At 49.4% G+C, this 23,519-nt stretch overlaps 1 protein-coding gene across 5 annotated transcripts in view; it reads left to right on the top strand.

Moving 5' to 3' along the window:
- The window catches only part of LOC119439931 (rootletin-like), a 289,750-nt gene that overhangs the window by 108,051 nt on the left and 158,180 nt on the right, over positions 1 to 23,519 (top strand). For all 5 annotated transcript variants that reach the window (XM_049661195.1, XM_037704895.2, XM_049661198.1 and 2 more), the window contains 2 exons: positions 463 to 615; positions 16,532 to 16,793. In XM_049661195.1, the coding sequence (XP_049517152.1) occupies positions 463 to 615; positions 16,532 to 16,793 (415 nt within the window). The remainder of the gene's footprint in view (positions 1 to 462; positions 616 to 16,531; positions 16,794 to 23,519) is intronic.

The raw sequence follows: 23,519 nt of genomic DNA on the forward strand, positions 1-23,519 counted from the left end.
GCTAATCGCATTACCATCGACTGTTATTGTGAGATGGATTCTGTCGTAGTTTTCTTGTTAGGGTGCCTTTTTTGTTGAGCACTGACACTGCATGATAAGTCATGCAAGAGACTATGGAATATAAATACACATGCAACAGAACGTTCTAGTGTGGCATGCCCTGTGAGTTAACTGTAAAGAATGAAAAAAAGCTTAAAAGGACTCAAGTAATAGTTATCACGGTGCTACAACTTTAGGGATTTGTTACATTGCAACTTGTGGACTGTTGGAAACCCTACTGGCAAGCTATGTATTTCGTGGTTAAGATTATGTTCAATTAAGTGTTTGGAAGTTGAGTTCAATTATTCAGAAATTATAAAAATTTTAAAACCAAGCATTCACACACTTTTACTCACTATGCCTGAAGGCGCCATCTCATTCAGAGAAAGCAGGCGTTAGTATCAACATGGCTTCTGGATGCAGGTCTCGACGGAGCAGCTGGAGCGGCAGGTACGGGAGAGCACAGTCCGCCTGGAGTCGCTCCTGCGGGAGAGCGAGTCTCATCAGGCGGAACTGCGGCAGGAGCTGAACGGCAAGCACAATGAGCTGCTTGATGCCCGTGCTGCCCACCTTGAGGCAAGCATTCTACGGCCACATTTTCGATTGACCACCTTTGAAGGGGTCGCTTTCGTTGCTCTCTCGTTGGTTTGGGGCAAAGTCTGGCCTTTCAGTTGTGGCAGTCTCTGACAACACCAACCATCAGTCTCATGGCGATGTGTGGCCCAAGATGACTGGCATAAAGCTGTGTTGCCGCAGCTGATGACTTCAGGCTTAGCTACGGAAGTGTATGCGTTGAAAGGAATCTGTGGACTTGTTTTATGTAAGCTTTACTTTTTGTTTAGTGCATTCACACGAGTAAACTGAAATTTCGTCTGACCAGCACATGACTATCGACATAGAGCAACATAAAATTGAAAGTACTGCTGAAAGAAATTGCTCGAAAACTTGACTTGTGGGAATTTAGGCACGAACAGTTGTCCGCACTCACTTCTCATCCCATGCAAAATGTTATTGCAGTCGACTTCTGTTAATTCAACCCTGATGAAACCGATGAATTATCTGGCACGTAGATTTTAATAATATGCAGGAAAAACCACACCACACACCCCTGGAGGGGTACACTGTAAGTGTCCTCCTAGTAGACATGTCTATTTCATCTGCTGCAGGAGTTCTGATTGGCTGGGCTGAGGCACACACCAGAAGGAGACGGGCATTTCCCACCCAATCGACTCTTCAGCAGACGAAATGGACATGTCCACAAGGTGGACACTTGCAGAGTACCCCCCCTCCCCTCGATTTATGTGGCAGTATTAGCCCGATTCTAACACTCCCTCAAATGACACGTGTGGTCACTTTCTATGTGTACAATGTCAAAAGCTAATGTAGAAGTGACATTAACACACTAAATGAAATAGAAGTCCAAGTTGCGCCCGATTTTTTAGCAAGAAAAATGCGCAATGGCAGCTGCTTTTCTGAAGTCAGCTTCACTGCAATACAGCAGCGGTATGCGGTGGAACATACAAACGTTGCGAAGGTGGTTCTGGTTTGGTTTCCGATTGCACCACGCAGCCAGTTTTTACCCCAATTGTCATGGAGAACAAAAAAAGGAAGGCACACTTGAGAAACGAGCAAGCAATGTAATCGGACATTGTGAGTTACCGTTATTGCTTGAAAAATATTCCTTGAGAGATGACGTGTATTCAACGTATTCACTGTCCCCTAAGTTCGGCTGAGACAGGCTGCCACTAAAGTTGTCGCTATAGGGGTCACACACTTGTATGCTGACTGGTAAATTTGGAATTATCCGGTGAAGGCCAATTTTAGGATGAAAATAATGAGAGTTGGGCCCATGGAAGTTTATTGGCGCCAGTTGGAACCTTTGGTCTCGATCGAATTATCCGAGAAATCTAATTAACCGGAGTTGAATTAGCAGATTTGTACTATATGCACTAGCACTACTTGGGAACACTACTAAGGTGTAGTATAGTGATTATTCTCCCGCAAGTATTTTAAAAGGATTGGATGATAATGAACACATACGGAGAGAGGGTTGTGAGGAGGCATACCATCCTTCCTGTGACAGTTCTATTCCACTGCCTTTAAGCACCAAGGAAAGGAATCTCTTACCTTGGCAAAGGAGCAAGAGCTCCTATTGCATGGTGGCATGGCGCATCATTGACACAGAAATTAGGCACAGCATATTAGGCTCCCTCCTCTTTCCCCGAGACCTACCAGCACTTCAGCGCTCAGTTTTGAGTCTGCAGCAAGACCATCTCTCCCCCCTTTTCATTTTCTGTATACTTTAATGAGCCAGGCTTGGACATTTTTAACAAACAAGCATGGCATATACTGGACGCCCTGACAATCATGTCTGCAAATTATGACGGTTCTGTACACTGCGAAAACAGCTGAAATTTCAAACCATACGCTATGCTCTTTCACTCTCGAGGCAGCCTGCGTTCAGCCAGAGAGTCACGGTCACACACGCATGTCTCTTCCCCGTGCGTGTTTTGTCAATCACCATGACTATTCAGTGTAGAAGGCGCAACACCGTAAGAAAGGAGGTGGGGCTCGATGCCGGAGTATGTCCCTCGGCTCAAGTATTGGAGAAGGCAGGGAACGAACAAAGCTTGGGAACACTACTAAGAGGCAGATGGAGAGAGAGTTTCCATTGGCAGTGACGCTCGCCTGCTGGCAGCACGTACCAATACGGTTAATTTCTTCTGTGTCCTCTAATAATGAAACAATGAAATATTTTTCCAGTAAAACGCTTCCTACAAAGTAACCTTCCAGTGTACAGTCAATGTCCAATTTTTTGGACTCTCTAGGGGCCGTGAAAACGTCTGAAAAATCGGGCAGTCCAAAAAAACGAATACATGCCTTTTACTGCCCCCAAGGGCTCAAATCGTCACAGGCACGTCCAAAATAGCTCTAAAGGCCTGCCAATACACTTATAAGGTGTATTGGTGCTCGTATTGTGATAGGAGACGGCGGGTGCCTGCGGGTATAAGCAAGGAAAATATACCATGCCCCGTGACAATTTCTCCTTCCCACTCTTGTTATGCTTCACCGCAATACACCGCGAATGCTTCACCGCGTAACACTGCTGTATTGAGGCGAAGCTGACTTTTGGGAACCGGCATTATGCAGAGCGCCATGCTTTCCGAGCTTTGAAGCCATTAGCAAGGATTACAAAGGTGGAGTCAGCGCCACTGCTAACAGCGGTGCATTGTTTCAATAGCTTGGTAGCTTGGTAGCAAACGTCAAAGTAGCTGGACTTAGTGTTGTTGCGGTGGTGGCTACGTAGCGGCTGCCAGTGCGAGAATGCCGGTTCGAGGCGGCAACGTAATCGAAATGGCGGCGGTGGTGGTGGCTTCGCTTAATGCCATTTTGGACCTGTAGTCATGGCAAAAAGCCCGGAAAATCGGTTGGGGAAGGTATTTCTGCATCTGAAAAATCTGGCGTCCAGAAAATTGGTCGTTGACTGTATACCAAAAATTTGCAATGGGGCCTGGTGAGGGGCCTTTTAAGAGGAAGCCTTAGCTCAGGCCACGGTGTGAGATATGTACTGTTTAGGTGAGGACACTCGCGAGGCACGATCGACCAGATAAAGTAGCAACGGCGCACGTCTGTTGGCCCTGTGACAGCAGCAGATACCTATCGGCGGGACGACGCAACTTCAAGACACAAAAGGTTTTATTGGTTTTATCTCCCGTTGGTATAGTAACCGGTGCTTCGCGGGAAATCTGAAATGATTGAGTGATGCACGAAAGTAGGTCACCATGGTGAGGGGTGAGCGTGGGGGAGAGGGCATCGCCTCGACGGAGCAGATATGGTGACGCGACGCCGCAAGCAGGCCCCGTCCTCTGGTTGCTTCTGTGTGCGCGTTCTTTGTTTGTACAAGCTTTTGCCTGCGTTCTAATTGAAGTTGCGTCGTCCCGCCGTTAGGTATCTGCTGCCGTCACAATGCCGACGGACGCGCGCCATTGCTACTTTATCTGGTCGATCACGTCTGGCAAACCGGCCGAAAAGTGTCCCCACCTAAAGAGTATATCTCTTACACTGTGGCTTGAGCCCAACTCCAATGCGGCCTATTTTCAAACACATTTAAAATGCAGAAATTCTTTTCTGAAATAACCCCTGGGCTGATTTTTAAAAATTTGTTGCATTTGAGAGTAAAGTTTAAAAGAAAAGGTTATGGAATTATAAATGACATTCTCGTTTTTCTAAATCTTGCAATTTTCGACAATTTGTATCAAACATCAGGGGCCTAAACAACAAATCTGCTTCCAACATTCGTTAGATTTTAACCTTTTGTTTTATATGTAGCAAAACCTCATCAAATTCGGTGCAGTCCTTGCCAAGAAAAATAATTTATTCTTTCTTGTGTATTTAGATAGGAGGCCCCGAGCTAAAGCTACCTCTTAAGTGAATCTGTCTCTAAGCACATCGGTGGAAAGAGGGAAAGGGGCGTGTTTCTGCAGCACTTTGGGAAAGCTGGTGGGGTTCCCAAGGTCCAGAAAGTGTGAGAAGCCCACCTGTGCACACTACTGTGAATGTTTGTTCTCGCGAAAAGTTCTTACATAATACTGACACGTATACATGTTTATCTTTCACCGGTGGCCGCTTTCCACTGGCTAACAAATGTTAAACGTTATCGCTCGGCGCAGGACGCGCCTGTATCGGAAGTTTCTAGAACGTTATCGATGCTTCTTTCCATTGCCTGTTTTCACCGACGCTTATGTTATCTGATTGCATGAGTGACGCGAATTGTCTAGAACTTTCTGGAAGACACGCGGGCATCAGGGATTAATCTAGAACCTTCGATGACTCAGGTATAAAAGCGGACGCGTTTTGCCGCTGATCAGATTTTCGACGATCGCCGACTGTGTTCGCCGCTATCGTTGTGCTTTGAGTGTACCTTGCTTTTGTGGGCACAGGTTCGCCCAATAAACAACCAGTTTCCTCGTACACAGTTTTACGATTGTTTTCTTCAGCCTCACTACTACGTGACATCTGGTGGAGGTGCTAGTGCGTTCATGCAACGAACGCCCCCGCAAAGCCGCGATCCAAGCCCGAAACCGGAGGACAACGCCAACATCACCAAGGACCAGCGAGCTAGCCGTAGGCAGCAAGGACTTCTGCCGGAGTACGGACTTCTTCCCGAGAAGACCACAGCGATCAAGGCCAAGTCAACGACCTCAATGGCAGCCCCAGCGTCCCCCATCCTGCTGCAACAACCTCGGGAGCCCCCGACCTTCCGTGGATCTTGGGCTGAAGACCCTGAAACCTGGCTGGAGACATACGAGCGGACCGCGACGTTCAACAAATGGAGTGACGACGACAAGCTACGCCATGTCTATTTTTCGTTGGATGACGCTGCTCGGACCTGGTTTGAGAACAGAGAGACCACCCTGGTTACGTGGGACCTTTTTCGTGAAAACTTCGTGAGGACCTTCACGAGTGTCGTACGAAAGGAGAGGGCAGAGGTTCTCTTAGAAACCAGAGTGCAATTGCCGAACGAGAACATCGTGATCTTCACGGAGGAGATGACTCGCCTCTTCCGCCACGACGGCCCCGACATGTCTGAAGAAAAGAAAGTTCGGTTCTTGATGCGGGGTGTCAAAGACCAACTATTCGCTGGATTGATGCGCAACCCGCCCAAGACTGTCGCCGAATTTCTTTCCGAGGCTACAACGATCGAGAAGACGCTTGAAATGCGCGTCAGGCAATACAACCGCCGTGCCCTGACCAACTACGCCGACACTCAAGCGCTAGGCGCCGACGACCTGCGCGAGACCATCAGAGCGGTCGTTCGCGAGGAGCTGCATAAGCTCTTTCCCAGGTCGCAGCCTCACGTGGCATCTATCGCCGACGTCGTCAAAGACGATGTTCAGCGCTCACTTGGAGTTCCCGATGGGCAGCCACAATCGCCGCAACCCCAGCCGGAAGCGCGGACCTACGCCGCCGTCGCCCGCCGTCAAGGCCCCCCTCCGCGCTCGCGCCAGGGCCCCGTAACGCCGCAGTTCCGTCGTCCACCGCCGCCGCCGCCAGCACGCCCGCCCGTCGCCCAGCGCAGCTACCAGAGGAAGACGGACATTTGGCGCGCCCCCGACCACCGCCCGCTCTGCTATCACTGCGGGGAAGCCGGCCATGTCTACCGCCGATGCCCATACCGCGAGATGGGCCTACGAGGGTTCCCCGTCAACGTGCCGCGTCCCGATCGAGGTGAACGACCGCGCGACATCGCCGACTACCTCGCCGGAGCCCAGTGGCAACCACGACGATCCTCACGCTCGCCGTCACCAGGCCGCTACATCTCGCCGCATCGCCGTCAGTACAACGGTCCCACCCGGGGCCGATCTCCCAGCCCTTACCCGGGAAACTAAAGGCAGCAACCGATGGAGGTGCGGTTGGTGTACGACGCAATGCCGAAGATCCTCCGCCGCCGCCGCCGCCGCCGCCGCCGCTGATTCGCGATTCATCACGACGAGATATCAGCACGCCGCCTAGCAACAGCCTTGACAACACTTCGCCGCCGAAAGAAGACCTTCCGACGCGACGTAGCAGCAGCAGAGCAAGCCGACGCAGCCGTGATCTGACGCCACGAATTAACCGCAACGCCAGACGCCGGTCTACCGATCTAGATGTGCTCATCGATGGCCATAACGTCACCGCTCTCGACGACACTGGAGCCGACTATTCCGTCTTCAGTGGCCCGTTCGCCGCCAAGTTGAAGAAGGTGAAAACAGCCTGGCAAGGACCCGATATCCGGACAGCGGGAGGCCACCCAATAACGCCGACTGGAATCTGCACAGCGGGAGTCACGGTAAACAACCACACTTACCCGGCGAGCTTCGTAATCCTGCAGCACTGCTCCAGGGATGTCATCCTAGGCATGGACTTTCTAAATCAACACGGTGCAGTCCTCGACTTAAGGTCCAAGTCGATAACGCTTTCAACGCACAACGCGATACCACCGGATACAAGCATAAGTTACCATGCCTTGAATGTGCTTGAAGAACAAGTCACCGTTCCGCCTCGCTCGAGCGTAATGATTTCCGTCGGTACCGAAGTGCCTGCAGACATGGAGGGCGTCATCGAGGGCGATCATCACTTACTGCTCGACCGTGAAATTTGTGTCGCTAGAGGCATAGCTGAGCTACGTGCAGGGAAAGCAAGGGTGATGCTCACGAACTTCAGCCCCGTATACAAGCACATTAACAAAGGCACCACGGTCGCCTACATCGACGAAATAGTACAAGCCAGCCGTGCGTTCGCCTTCACGGATTCCAGTGCACCTGCAACGACGACTATAATACCTGAACCCACTTTCGACGTCAATCAGAACCTTCCCAGGCACAAGAAAGAACAACTAAAGGCTCTGCTCCTGCAATACGAGGACTGCTTCTCGTCGTCGTCAAAAGTTCGACAAACCCTTGTCGCCAAGCACCGCATCATAACCGACGAAAATGTCCGGCCACTCCGTCAGAGCCCGTACCGAGTTTCGGCGCGCGAACGCGAGGCCATAAGGCAACAAGTCGACGAAATGCTACGCGACGACATCATCCAGCTGTCCAAGAGTCCGTGGGCGTCCCCCGTGGTGTTAGTGAAGAAGAAGGATGGAACCCTATGTTTCTGCGTCGATTATCGTCGCCTCAACAAAATCACGAAGAAGGACGTATACCCCCTCCCACGGATTGACGACGCCTTGGATCGACTCTACAACGCAAAGTATTTTTCGTCGATGGACCTCAAAACCGGCTACTGGCAAATCGAAGTCGACAAGAGGGACCGGGAGAAGACTGCGTTTATAACACCAGATGGTCTGTTCGAGTTCAAGGTCATGCCGTTTGGTCTTTGCTCGGCGCCTGCCACTTTCCAACGTGTCATGGATACAGTACTGGCAGGCTTGAAGTGGCAGACTTGCCTCGTCTATTTGGACGACGTCGTTGTGTTTGCCTCAAACTTCGAGGAACACCTCCGGCGCCTTGAAACAGTTCTTCAAGCAATCAAGACCTCCGGACTCACGTTGAAGCCAGAAAATTGCCGCTTCGCATATGAGGAGCTCTTGTTTTTAGGCCACGTCATCAACAAGTCTGGAGTGCGCCCCGACCTTCAGAAAATTGCCGCCATCTCCAACTTTTCTCCGCCCGCTGACAAGAAGGCAGTGCGTAGATTTCTTGGACTTTGTGCCTATTACAGGCGCTTCGTCAAGAATTTTTCATGGATCGCTGAGCCACTGACGTATCTCACGAAGGCCGACGTCGAGTTCAGGTGGGAGACGCCGCAAGTCGAAGCATTTGAAGAACTGAAGCGACGCCTGCAATCGCCGCCAATACTTGCGCATTTCGACGAAAATGCCGATACCAAAGTCCACACCGACGCAAGCAGCGTAGGACTCGGCGCCGTGCTTGTGCAGAGGACCGACGGACTAGAAAGGGTTGTAAGTTACGCTAGCCGGTCGCTATCGAAGGCGGAAGCAAATTATTCCACAACAGAAAAGGAGTGCCTCGCCATCATCTGGGCTACATCAAAGTTTCGCCCCTACCTCTATGGCAGGCCCTTTAAAGTTGTAAGCGACCACCACGCCTTGTGTTGGCTAGCTAACTTGAAGGATCCTTCAGGTTGCCTCTCACGATGGAGCCTGAGACTTCAAGCATTCGACATCACCGTCGTTTACAAATCCGGGCGAAAGCACGCTGACGCCGATTGTTTGTCTCGCGCCCCCGTCGAACCGCCGCTGCAAGACGACCAGGATGACAACACTTTCTTGGGACCCATCAGTGCCGACGAATTCGCCGAACAACAGCGAGCCGACCCGGAACTAAGGAGCCTTGTAGACTACTTGGAAGGCAAGACCGTCATTGTGCCGAAGGCGTTCAGGCGAGGATTGGCGTCGTTCTTCTTGCGAAACGACATTCTTCTAAAGAAGAACTTCTCGTCTCTCCGAGCCAACTACCTCCTCGTGGTACCCTCAGCATTGCATCCAGAGGTTCTGCAAGCTCTCCATGACGACCCAACGGCTGGACATCTCGGTTTTTCCCGCACTCTCGCGAGAATACAAGAAAAATACTACTGGCCTCGCCTCTCTGCTGACGTCGCCCATTACGTAAGGAGGACATGCCGAGACTGTCAGCGACGCAAAACACCGCCGACAAGGCCAGCCGGGCTTCTACAGCCGATCGAGCCACCTCGCTGACCGTTCCAGCAGATCGGGATGGACTTACTGGGGCCTTTTCCGACGTCGACGTCCGGGAATAAATGGATCATCGTTGCTACGGACTACCTCACCCGCTATGCCGAAACAAAAGCCTTGCCCAAAGGCAGTGCCGCCGAGGTAGCCCGATTCTTCGTTGAGAACATCCTCCTGCGTCACGGTGCCCCAGAAGTCCTCATCACCGACAGAGGTACGGCCTTCACGGCTGAACTAACTCAAGCCATCCTGCGATACAGCCAGACAAGCCATCGCTGCACCACCGCCTACCACCCGCAGACGAATGGCCTCACCGAGCGCCTAAATAAGACCATCGCCAACATGCGGGCAATGTACGTCGACGTCGAATACAAGACGTGGGATGCCATCCTTCCGTATGTGACCTTCGCATACAACACGGCCGTGCAAGAAACGACGCACATGGCGCCGTTCAACCTGGTCTACGGAAGGAACCCGGCAACGACGCTTGACGCCATGCTACCGGACATCACTGACGAAGAAAATCTCGACGTTGCCACCTATTTGCAGCGTGCCGAAAAAGGTCGACAGCTCGCCCGCCTGCGCATCAAGAACCAGCAGAGAACTGACAGCCGACACTACAATCTTCGACGACGCTACGTCGAGTAGCAGCCCGGAGACCGTGTTTGGGTCTGGACTCCGATACGATGACGAGGACTTAGCGAGAAACTCTTACGTCGCTATTTCGGACCATATAAGATCATCCGACGTATTGGCGCACTGGACTATGATGTCGTGCCAGACGGCATTTCGCAATCACAGCGGCGCCGCGCACGACCCGAAGTCATCCATGTGGTGCGTCTTAAGCCTTTCTACGCCCGCTGACGAACTTAGGTACTTTGTTACTTTATTTTTTTTTCTTTATTATGCGTGGTTTTGTTTTCGCTTTCACATTTGTTTGTAGCATCGGGACGATGCTTTTTAAGGGGAGGGTATTGACACGTATACATGTTTATCTTTCACCGGTGGCCGCTTTCCACCGGCTAACAAATGTTAAACGTTATCGCTCGGCGCAGGACGTGCCTGTATCGGAAGTTTCTAGAATGTTATCGATGCTTCTTTCCATTGCCTGTTTTCACCGACGCTTATGTTATCTGATTGCATGAGTGACGCGAATTGTCTAGAACTTTCTGGAAGACACGCGGGCATCAGGGATTAATCTAGAACCTTCGATGACTCAGGTATAAAAGCCGACGCGTTTCGCCGCTGATCAGATTTTCGACGATCGCCGACTGTGTTCGCCGCTATCGTTGTGCTTTGAGTGTACCTTGCTTTTGTGGGCACAGGTTCGCCCAATAAACAACCAGTTTCCTCGTACACAGTTTTACGACTGTTTTCTTCAGCGTCACTAGTACGTGACAATACAGTTGAATGCACTTGTGACAATATTCATGTGCCGCCAAGAAAATCCGGGTGCCAAGAAAATCCCTTTGTTATGACAGATAATTGTTCCACCCGGTGGGCACGAAAAAGGGAAAGGGGGACAAGCATTTAAAATATTTTACAGTTGATTTCCGTTATTTGGATCCTGATGGGACCGACGAAACTGGTTGAATTATCCGGCGGGTCAAAATAAGCAAATGGCGTAAAAAAACATTGAAGGACGTTGTTCATTTACTTGGCATCACAGTAAAACCTCGATAATTCGAACTAGGTTAATTTGAAATTTCTGTTAATTCGAAGAATTTGAGCTGTCCCGTCATTTTCAATGCAAATTCTACCGGATAATTTGAATGGCCCGCACGGCTCTATTCCGATAATTCGTAGTTTCAGGCTGGTGGCAACATGCGGCTGTTAGGTTAAGGCGTTCCGTACGGTCGCCAACCGATTTTCCGAGCTCACGGGGACTGAAAAATAGTCCGAAAAACTCGTTCGGCTGAAAAAAAAAATTAATAGGCTCCTTAGTGCAGCTTAAAAAAATTTATAATAATGCCCTGCCTCATACTACGCTTGGAGGGGATCAGACTTGCTTGGATTTGCACAGCAGTGATGTTGTCTCCGTGTACAGTTGACACAAGCGTCACCGCGTTGGCGATCTCCGCCAACGGAGTTTGCCATGGAGATCGAAGAAACGAGCTTCGCACCGCTTTGCTCTTGCGAAAGCACAGGAGGTAGCGCCAATCACTGATACATGTTTCCGAGTCACCTGCTCAGTGTACATGCCATGTTCAAAATAGCAACCGAAACTTCAGAGAAAAAAAAAAACATCCCACAATAAATGGTTATGACGATAGTGCTGACCGCATATGCCATATTTACTGCAATCTAACACGCACTTTCTTGCCGATAAAACGGGTCCAAAAATTGCGTTTGCGTTAAGAATCGTGTACGATCCTAAATCTGCGTGACCATATAGCCGTCGGCATTTCAAGAGGGCCGCCTCGCATGCGCGTCGAGCCTAGCTCCTCTCTAGCCTAGCTACCGCAGCTTCCTCCATGTGCTGCAGTACAGGTGCTTAAGCAATAGTCAACCGTCTGTCTTCACGTTCTCTGCGTCTGCTCTATCAGCATGAAGTACTGAGTTCATGATGCCGCATTTAAAAAGAAAGTGATCATGTGTGCGGAGACGGGCGGAAATCGGGCCGCATCACGAACGTTCAGAGAATCCGAAACTTGCGTGCGGGACTGGCGCAAACAGACAGAGAGGATTTTCGTCAGCAAAGCAATGCGGAATGGTTTCAGTGGACCGAAGCAGGACGTAATCTGCGACAATCCACTTCGGTGATACGATCGCCTTGGCCCTCTCTTGAAAGCAATCTGCGATGCGGAAAGTCCGCCGTGCGCGGTGTTTTCGCCGCTTATAGGTCGTGTTGACGCGAGAGGCATGCTAGCACGAAGGTCAATTCGCATACCGCGTTTTGTCACCCCAGCGTTTTGTCACTCCAGCGTTTTGACAGTTCGTTCCCGCGGTCAACGAGCGAGATGTGTTCATGTTTGCTTGTGCGCGCATGACACTGTGCTTGTTAATTTATGTAGTTAGCGAATGTTTGCAAGTTTATACAGCCGATGAAACTGCTATCCTTACTTCGCATAGCGATCTACTAATTTGCTATCACATTCGATGCTGCGCCTTTCGGGGGAAACTGTGACTTCTTTTATTCATTGCAACTTCATTGCATCGGGCACAAATATGTTTTTCCATGTGAGAGAAAGTTGTATTTCTGCTTGAATGCATGAGGTGCGTGGTTCTGTAAAACTTCTTTTTTGTTTTTTTGTCGTCACGGAAAACGGGTGCGCGTTACAATTGAGGATGCATTAGAATCGAGTAAATATGGTAGAAAGAAAAAAGAAGTGCAGTCCTCCAAGTATAGCGGGTGCCTCCCAATCTTGGAGGCTATAGAGCGAGCCACTGGAATCCAAGCCAGTGTAAAATCCAACATGGCGGCTTTCAAGATTGGGTAGCGTGGATCGGAACGAGCGATTTAGTCTGTAAAATTGAACTTTGGTGTCTCAATTCGTCCGAAAAGTCGGTTGCCAAAATGCATGAACTCAATGGGAACCCTGACGGTGCATTTTTGAAGTCCGAAATATCCAGCAAGTTGAAATTTTAGGAGTCAAGCACCCACACGCCCGCTTTAGCGGCAGTTATCGATTCCGTGAACATCGTCCGCAACTTTGTTGAGTGCATTGCGGGTGATATTTATATGCTATGTGTTGCGAGCCAGCTGGAGGCGGCACTTGGGGCGGCGAACTACCACGCCAAGTAATCCCGCATCAGTGATTACTTTGAGTAATCTTTCTCAGACATGGAAAATTAAAGTGATTTATTTTTGCAGCAAGTTCTTGCTTGTTTTCTATTTTTATTCATTTAAGTTAATTTGAAGATCCGCTTAATTTGAAGAATTTTCGTTGTCCAGTCACCTTCGAAATTTCGAGGTTTTACTGTATTTGCCTTTAAAGTTAGCTTCTCCACAATAGGCACCGGGCGCGGGATGAGTTTGGACCGGTGGCGCCTTCATGCGGCGGCGCCTCGAATGTAATAGCATGTGACGACCTGACCGGGCGCAGCGGGCGCTGCCGCCAGCTACGTTGATTTAGTATGTCCCACGTTTTTTTTTTTTCTGTTGGGCGTTACCGAAATGCTACGTGAAACCGAATCTGATCAAACATGCTGCGTAAAATGGTGCACGAACAGTTACTGAAACATGACTGAAGATGGTTAGGCCAGTCAATTCGATCGTTTTTCATCATGGCATCACGTTTTTCAGGCGGAAATACTGTATATGGTTGGTCTGTAGAGAACAGCACGTACAGTGCTCAGCAAATGAAACTTGATATGCGAAGCGCATGGCTGCCGGCGCTTTTTGCACCGACTAAGCATTGGGGACACCGAACTGATGCATCGAGGTGTACAGTGAAAGTGAGAACCTTTGTGACCCATTGTGACTGCATTTGGTCCCACGGCGATCACCTAGCGCTCACCTGTGGTGCATAAAAAAAAAAAGAAAACGAGGGCAGCCACACGCTCCGAGTATCGCGCTTCAATCATTGAGCACTGGTACGTACAGTCAGCCACAAAATTTTACTGAACACAAGATCTGAGAAAAAGCTGAATATTTGCCCAGCTTAGGATTCGAATTTACAACCTCTACCAGTATATGTAAACAACATTGTGATGCTCGGTTTTACTGACTACTGGTACAGGCTGCTCGGAAATTGAACGTTATCTGAGATCCCGTGGTCCATAAACATTTGTAGATGACTGTACGTTTCCGACACTGCTTTGCCATGGTCTAGTTGTTCTAACATTGATAAAAAAAGCCGTTCGTACGCAAGAGCTTCGTATGTGAAATGCTTGTCTTCGCTTCCGTGTGTGTGGAGCTTGGGCACCGAAAGTGAACACTATGATTTGTAGTCGTCAGTTTGCCGTCTTATCAGTGTATCAGTCTTTTCTTTATGGAGCATATTTTCCTTCCTCGCACTCTCGAACTCTGGTTGCATCTGGTACATGACTGCTTGCTGTGCATCGACAGCGAACATAAACGCAGCCACGTGTTCACAATCACCGCCACCAATGGCTCTGTCGCGCTAAGCTGTGTGGAATGGACTATGACTGAAGATTGGGCTAGTTTATCAGACATTAAGAATGGCGAATCATTGCAATGATAAAGAATTACAATGAACAGAGAACGGAAACGTACTGACACATGTGTGATCGGCGAAGCAGCTAAAGAAACAGAAAAAGAGAGACTTATGTCTCCTCTGTTTAGGGGGGGGGTCCATAATTTGTTTTTCGCTTATTTTCATGATGAAATACGCGACAATGTTGACACGCAAAGCAAAACATCTGGAATATAACTACTGGAGTTCCATGTCGTAGCTTGCAGCCGTGAGCTCTGTTCGTGTAGTGCATTTGCATCGCAATTTGCGCTCGTGTTCTGCTTTATATACTATACCTGGTGCTACGAATGTTATCTGCCTCGTGCAAGTGACGACCTTTCTCAAAAAATGCGTTTTCCGGTATGTCAGCCCTTAAAATCCGCAGTGCAAAATCACAGGAAGCATCGTGAGCGCCTTCGTCCCGTCGTCTACAAATCACATGCCAGTGCTCTGATAGCTGCCGTTCGTGGCGCTGTTCGCCAGCACATCGCCGGCACACCGCTGGCGCCTACGACGGCCTCCCGGTGCCTATACACCTATGTTATGCGGTGAAACCTGACAAGTGGGGAAAGGTGCCACTGTTATTGGGTATAGCACGTGTTCTTTAATACGCACATGCGCTCCCCGCTTACAGCACGAGTACCGAGATGCCTAATAAGCTTACTGACAGGCCCTTTAAAGGTCGCCTCGACTTGCGGAGTAATTCCTCTTACTGCCTTCCTTTTCCCTAGCTTTCCCAAAACAGAGGGTTTTTCTCCGCTTCTCGGTGCACAGCACGTGCGCACGCGTACAGTTAAGAAATGCGTACTAGGCTCCGTTTACGGTTTCAAGTACGAGACATGCATGGCGGGCGAGACGAGTGCTCAAATCACCATAGCAACGTCAGAAACAGCTCTGAATCGCTGCCGGTATGCTTATTAGGCATCTAGGTGCTCGTACTGTGACCAGAGAAAGTACGTCTGCCCGTATAATTAAGAAACGCGTACCATGTCTCGTGGCAGTGGCCCCTTTCCGTTCTTGGCATGCTGCACTGCAATAAATTGCGTATTCTTCACCGCATGACACTACTGTAGTGCGGCAAAGCTTGACCACTCAAGTTCGAATTATTCGATGAAGGCCAATTTTGAGATCGAAGCAACTGAGGTTCGGGACTATAGAAATCTATAGGTGCAGACCGGAATGTGTGTTTGAGATCGAATTAGTGGACGTCTACTGTAATTAGACATAATAAGGTATTTAGACGTAAAGTAATTAGACATAATACAGAACCATTACCGATAGCATTACTGATTTTAACAATACTTGGATGTAACAATGAGCATCTGCTGCACACTAAACTTTTGTGTGTGTTTTATGATAAAGTAAACCGCTTACTACATTGTTCCTATGCGGCATTATTGGCTATAACAATGAAATCTGGCTACGGATGTCTATGCTTAAAAGAAAAAGAAAGCAAAATTCACAAACATGACCAAAATATGAGCCGCTTCCCCGTACACTGTGACACGCATCCCGCATGGCATGCCTTTGTCACCCCTTTCCCTTCCACCCTTCGGACATCAGCCAGAGAGGGGGAGGTAGACGGGAGAGGGGCATATGACGCTGGCGATGTGATGCGGCTAAGATGTTCCGTGCAGGGTTCACAGCACAATGGCTCATATAAAATAATAAAATAACTAAAATAGAAAATAAAATCAAGGTTAAAATTTAAATTCAAAACTCAAAGGGTGGGTTGGCTCGCTTTTTTTCTCTCTGTGCATTTTGCATTCTTTTTCCTTTCGGTGCACATTCCCAGTAGCCAGATTTAGTTGTTATAACCGGCAACGTGGCATGGGGGCATTGTAGTGAGCGGTTTATTTTACCATAACACACATACAAAAGGTGACGGCGCATCAGCTGCTCATTGTTAAAGCCAGTATCCTTATAAGTGGGCTCGACTGTATAAATGAAAAAGAAAACAAAAGAAGGCATCTTACATGCTGTTTAGTATAGGCTAAACCATTTTGACAGACAGAACGTTGGTCTCCAGATGTGTCATCAAGGTGTCCTGGCTCTCCATGAAACGTGCTAATTGGAAACCCCTTGATTTTTTTACATACTCTTGCGTGCAGCAGCACAGCATCACTGCGCTAAGGTAATGGTGAGAAACTATATTCAGGCGACGTCCCGTGCGGACGCTCTGTCCAAGGACGTGGACGAGCTGCGGGAGCAGCTGTCTGTGTTGCGGCGAGATCGGGAGGCACAGGCGTTGGAGCAGGCAGAGGCCCTGGCACGGCAAATTGCGTCGCAAGAGAAGCTGCAGCAGCAGGCCCGCTCCGAGAGGGAGACGCTCGAGGAAGCGGTGCAGCGCGCCCAGGCAAGAGCGGAGGCCCAGGCGGAAGCGTGTCGCCGGGCCCACGAGGACATAGACGCTCTGCAAGGTGAGGGGACCATTGACAAGAGGCTTTGGTGGCCCTGTTTAACACTTTGAAAAGCAGCAGTTTTTTGGTAGTCTCGTAAATACTTCTTTTCCTATCACAGAGCATGCGTGATACCAAAGTGTATACGTAGTATCAAATTAAAGAGGAAATAATTCTCCTTTTGACGGTAGTACAGTAATTCGTATGTCACTGAACCGAAAAAAATTTTCGAATTAGCCGTATGTCGATATCGAGGGTATCAACAAAATAATAAACAAATTCTTACTACGTCAACACGCTTTTATTTACTAAATGAATCAGCAAATCCTGTTTCTATTTTGCACAAAAGCAGTGCTGAAGCTGCAGTTTGCGTCATCTCGTGACTGATTATTGCTCGCAGCAGCGCACGTCTTCATCTGTGACGCACTTTTCACTACTGCGTCACATACCAATTATTTTTCGCCAGGTCGCCACCCATCGCGATGTAGATTGTGCTCAACATCTTTGACAGCTTTGCACTGAGTAAAAATGAAACTACTGTTTGCCGCAACCGCTGCAGATGAAACCGCGGCCGCTGTTGACACGATCATGGGCGGCAACCTTGCGGTTCTGAAGGCGCGCGGGCGAAGCACGCCCGCAGTCAAACCACAAACCAAAACTACTGTTTGCTGCTACTGCGGACGAAACCGCGGTCGCTGTCGACGCGATCATGGATGACCACTACGCAGTTATTAAGGCACGCAGCCGACGCGCCTACCGAGTTGAAACTACAGTACTGTTTGCCGCAACCGCTGCGGACGAAACCGTGGCCAGTATCAATGCATTCGTGGATGGCGACTACGCAGTCATGAACGCACGCGGCCCATGCACGCACCGAGTCAAAGCGAAACTACTGCCGCAACCGCTGCAGACAAATCCATGGCCGCTATCAACGCGATCATGGATGGCAACTATGTAGTGATGAAGGCACGCGGCCAACGCGGTGCTATGCGCGGTGGTAAACACAAGAATAAACGCTTTAAAAGCGTTATGGCGTTGCTATCATTCACATACGATTTCCACTAATGACTATGGCGATGTAAAATCCACCGCTTCGTTTCTGTGGACGCTAACGCCGTTCGTGCTCCCTTGCGTCGCACATTTTAGGCGCTCGACACTTGCCGAACTCAGTGAGTTGTCCGAATTAACCGATGTGTGGCCAAGTACGTCCGAATTAACGAGAGTGTAATTGCATTAAATAATGCATACGCCTGCCGGGACCAAAGGACGAGTCGAAATTATCCGATTTTCCGAATTAAGGAGGGTTGAATTAACGAGATTTTACTGTAGTCCCAAACAACATGTTTAATAAAAAGGAATTTTTAAAAAATATCTAAAGAAGAAAATTAGTTGAAGACAAAAAAAAAAACGTTTATAGAAATGCCATTGTTGCATCGCGCAGAAAGACCTTAAAAAATTTCAGAATATACATTTTTAGTGCAAAGGACCTGCGCAACATTCTAGCAAATACAGTAAAAGCTCGATGATACAATCACGGCTAATACGAATTTCCGGATGATACGAATTTTTCTGTGGTCCCGGCCGAGCCCCATTACTTTGCAACGTGCTAGAGAAGGGTTGTTACGAATTGATTTTCAGTCTCTGTCGGTTGATACGAATAAACGCCGCCCCACTGACAGCCGCGAAAGAGAACAGCGCGCAGTCACGTGCTTTCTCCCGTTATCTTTTGGTGCGGAGGCGCGGACGTGGCGCCGGACAGCGCGGACTCCATGACTGGGCGCGAAGAGTTTGAAGCGGTGGCACTTTTGTACTTTTCCTCCTTTTCGGCGGCCGCCCATCGGACGGAGTGGCTGCTGTGCTTCGGGCCGCGTTCTTTGTGTTTGCGCCATTTTGCCTAGTCGCAGCGAGCTATGTCTACCGAGATAGGATTGTCTACCGAGATAGAGATTAGAGACTTTTTCTTCAAGAAATAAATGCTTTTTACGTACATGTGCCTGAGTGAGTTCACCTCTGACTCTTTAATTTAGCTACAGTCGAATCTCGTTAATTCGAACACGCTTATTTCGAACATACCGCGCACCGACTCTTAGCTCTTAGCAGCGCGCCAAATCACGCGGCGGCGCCTCCGGCCGGCATTGCTCCGACACCGCCATAGAGCAAAAGCTCAGGAGAGACCCCTCAATGCCGCGCGCAAAGGAACGGGGAAAAAATAAAAAAGAACCCGCGGCGGAAATTTCACCCTCTCTCAAATTGCAAGGTCGCCGTTTCTGCATCGCGCCGCAACAAGCGTGTACGTGCCAACTAGAGTGTTCTAGACAACCGTATTCTAGCACACACTAGTACCGACGTCTCAGCCACACGGATAAAATGGCAGTGAACCCTTCTCCTCTATGCTTCCTCTATTTTCTAGTCACATGTTGACCTTGCACGCTGCGGCAGCAGCGCAGAGGGAAGCAGCGACGGAGGCGCAGTCGGGCCAACGAAACTGCTCACGCCTGCAAACGCTCGCTTCCCGATAACGGCAGAAAACGAAACTTCAGGGAGCGGCTAAAATAAGCTGGCGCCAGCACAGGGGCGGGCGCGCACAGAGATGTGCGCACGGAGTCGAAGGTGAGAGAGCTACGAGGGAGTTGAGAGGGAGGGCGAGGGGAGCCACCGAAGCGGCAGAGTTGATGCGGCCAAATCCGCTTCCATGCTGCCCTCCTCCCTCACCTTCGACGGTCTCTGCGCGCACCCGTGTGCCGGCGCCGCCCGCTCCCTGATGCTTCGTTTTCTGCCGTTATCGGGAAGCGACCGTTAGCCGGCGTGGGCAGTTTCATGGCCCGCGCTTGCTATGCGCTTGCGCGCTGCGATATTTCACGACTCGCACCATTCGTGCATCGTGCTATGGTGCACGAATACTTCAATAATACGTCCTTTTAATTCGAACAAATTTTCGGGCCCCTTCGAGTTCGAACTATCGAGATTCGACTGTAGTTTTAATTGTTTTTCGATGATACGAATTTAGGCTAATACAAATATTTTTCGTGACCCCGTGAGATTCGTATCATCGAGCTTTCACTGTATCATCTTTCTATGTAGAGCATTTCTTGAGATATAAAAAAAAACGTCAACTCTAGTGACTAGCTCTAGCGCAATGCCAAGGTTGACTCCCTGCGCGGCCGCGGGCAAATGATCGTGACCTAAAGATCTTAACGTCCTGCAGGTAAGAACTGTGACCTTTAGAACACGCGGGATATCTTTATATTAGGACACAGCAGCTTTGAATTGGTTCGGCGAAGAAAGCGAAACAGCGTTCTGAAATCTCACAAACCGAAGTTGGCTTCCGCATCAGTGCTGCTTCCTAAGTCCAAAAACTTGCACGTAGATGCATTAGAATCGGTAGAAATGAGACGCTTTCATGCATGAACGGCGTGCGACGCCAATGCCATCTTGGAAACTACGGGCGCTCATCACGCTGACCACGGCCCTTTTGCAGAGGCGCTTTAAATATCCGTGCGCGATGGGAAAAGAAAACTGAAAAACAAAACTGACTAAATACCTCCTAAATAACTCGTTGAATGGCACTAGTTGTCCGGGAGCGCTCAGAAAGAGGCACAATACGTATTTGCAACCATTGATAGCGGCTTATCAGTGGGAATAGGCGCGGACAGGAAAGTGTTAATACAGTACTGGCATGACATTTTTGACATGTCATCTTTTGTGCTAAGTAAAGGTTTAAACCCTCTGAACTTTAGCAAATGTATTAGCAAGTGCCAGAGTGGCCTAACTAATTTACCATTATGCATCTTTCTACGAACGAGTTTCAATTTCAGTACACAGAAGCTCTTGTGTCGTGCCAAGAAAAGATTTAGTTCATGAGAAAATTGCGTCTGAAGGGTTGGAATGCCTTTATCGCAGTTCAAGTTTCCCACCCCCCAATCAGGGAGGGGCGACGTGGCATACGCATCACCATTCTTCATTGCAGTTGGTGAGTGAAACGACACCCGACAGACGGCGGTACGGTTTTTTGCACAAGATGCAAAAGCCTGCCATGGAAAAACCGAGCCGAGGCAGTGCGTTGGATTCGCCGCTGCTGCTGCTTTTGCTGAAGTGGCGCGGACTGTTCGGGCATCGCACGACATAACATGGACATAGCATTCTCTGCTACATGCAGTTTGTCTGAGTTTTGTCAGCAAACAAAACCAGCACAACACTAGGCGATAACCAAACTACTGAAATACAAAACTGCTGAATTACGCCCGTTAACTTAGCGGCACATTCCATTTTCCAAATCAGGGATGACTGTCAGAAAGCGTTTCGTGATTTTGCTGCTCTGGCCACCAGTCACTTGTGCTAATCTTTTTCCGCTGGGACTGCAATCCTTCTTTTGTCTACTCGGCAAGCTGCTGGAAAATTCGCAAGAACTTCTGGGTAGGCTGAGGCTCTCCTTTAAGCACTGCTGCCGTGTGCCTACACCAGCTCGTGAGTCCTGGGGGACAAAGAGTGTGTTTTTCTCATCAGTCAATATCGTGTGATGGAATCTTGCCATGACTGCCCTCTGCATGTCCTCAACGTTGTCATCGTTCCGCAGAGTCATTCCTTAATATGTTGTCATCTTTTTGATGTCTTGGGTAAGGCCCCTCCTGCCACTGAGTAGTTGCTCTTTTTTTACATTTTGAGTAGGTGTGTTAATACCGAATAGTAGTAGTTGTAATTGAATATTGCATCGAATCAAGAAAAAAAAAAGCCGAGTATCGAAACGAACATTGAATATCAGAAAATTTGTCACAAAATTGAATGCCTACAAACTTTGGGCAAGAAAGAACACGGTGCTGTCCATGCTCGGGAATTTCCTAGCATCGCATAACAAGAATGTAGCAAGCTCTCAGTGTCTTAGGTACATAGAAATCAAGATGTGCAGTATGGTCTGCTCTTATTAAAGCCAACTCCAAATTACTGTGCCAGCACTGATTAATACAGCTCAGTTCTAGTATATGAAGGTCTGAAAGATATTTTCGAGCACACCTGTCCGTTGAATAGAATCAAGTGCCTTTTTTCCTCTGAAGCAAAAGAATTAGTGATGTTACGTTGTACTAAATATCAATGAGGTTTGTAGTTTAATGGTGGACGTGTGTTTTATGGCAACCTTTTTATTGCATAGGAAGTTTTGCTTTCCAGTTTTTCTCTAAATGCAGAAGGTGCTAGCCTGATGATGATGATGAATAAACTTTTATTGAGCCCAAAATAAATCGGTGGTGCACGCAGGCACCAGACGAGGTGGTTCCCTAGTTACGGGACCCATATGTTCCCAGCAGCTCCTGGTCCCTGTCTGTCAGTGCGAGCTGAATCGGTAGGGCGGGGCTGGATAACAAGGTCTCCCATCGCTCAAGGGGTTGGGGATTGGTGGTGTTGGCGGGAAGAGGAGGAGGGGGGGTCTTGAGTTCTGTGCACTCTGCCAAGATGTGCGGCAGGGTGCCCTTTTCTCTTTTGCAAAAAGGACAGAGCGTATCGTGGTCCGCAGGGTACATGTGGTTTATCAGTACGGGATGCGCAAGCAATCCCGCCTGCGCTCAACGCAGGATCGTGTGTTGTTGCCTGGTGAGTTTGGGGTGCGGTTCTGGCAATCTGCACCTTTCCTCTTAGTACATCCGGGTAATGTCTCAAAAGCTGCTAACCAGGTGCGGTAGCTCTTCCGGCTCGTGCTCGGCCCGGATTGACATTTTTCGGGCATGGTAGTTGGCGATGGTGTTGCCTGCTACCTGCGAGTGAGCCGAGACCCACACGAGCTCTAGGGCTCTTCCCGGAGGCTTGCACTTAGATAGAATGGCTCGGGCCACGGAGGAGATTATCCCCCTGTGGAAGCTTTCGTACACTGTTTTTGAGTCGGTGACCATGGTGTGCACGCTTGGCTGTGCGAGTGCGAGGGCCACGGTCGCTTCTTCGGCAACTGCGGGGTCTGTTGTCTTCAGGGACGCGCTGACGATCAGTCTGTCTTTTGACGTAACCACCACCGTTGCACGGTCACTGTATTTTCGGAGCGACGCGTCCGCGTAGAGGACCCTGGGGTTCTCTTCCAGCTTCCGGGCCATGGCTTTGGCCCGCGTGGTGCGCCTCTCGTCGTCCTTGCCCGGCGTCATGTTCTGGGGAAGGGGTTTGGTCAGAATGGTCGTCTTCCAATCTTCCGGAAGGGCCGCCTTGATGGGTACTGGCTCAATCTGCCATCCTATCTTGCGTAGGATGGCTCGTCCGTGTTCCGTGTGACTGAGCCGGATTCTCTGATTAGAGAGGTGGGCTTCGATGAGCTCCTCCACCGTGTTGTGGGCACCCATGTCTAGCAGTCATTGCGTGGACGAGCATATGGGCATGCCCAGTGCTTGCTTCATTGCCTTACGAAGCTTCGTGTTTAGGGTATCCCTATTCGCCTTCGTCAACTGAAGATACGGGGCGGAGTAGGTAACCCGCGACACGACGAATGCGCGTACCAAGCGCATGGCATCGTCCTCTTTAAGGCTTCTGTTTCTGTTAGATACCCTCCGAAGCATACTAAGTATCTGTTCGGTTGTAGTCTTGATCTTTGTGATGGCGGCATGTGCCTTCCCGTCGCTCTGAAGCAGTAGGCCGAGAATCCTAATCTGCTGTGTTGGCTTGATGGCCAATCTGTCGATGGTGATGATCACGTTCGGCGGCAGCTCCTTCTCTGGTTTTCCCGGTTGGATCATGAGCAGCTCCGATTTCTGGGGAGCGCAGCTCAGTCCGCACGACTTG

Source organism: Dermacentor silvarum, chromosome 2, assembly GCF_013339745.2.
Source record: "Dermacentor silvarum isolate Dsil-2018 chromosome 2, BIME_Dsil_1.4, whole genome shotgun sequence".
Classification (NCBI taxonomy): domain Eukaryota; kingdom Metazoa; phylum Arthropoda; class Arachnida; order Ixodida; family Ixodidae; genus Dermacentor; species Dermacentor silvarum.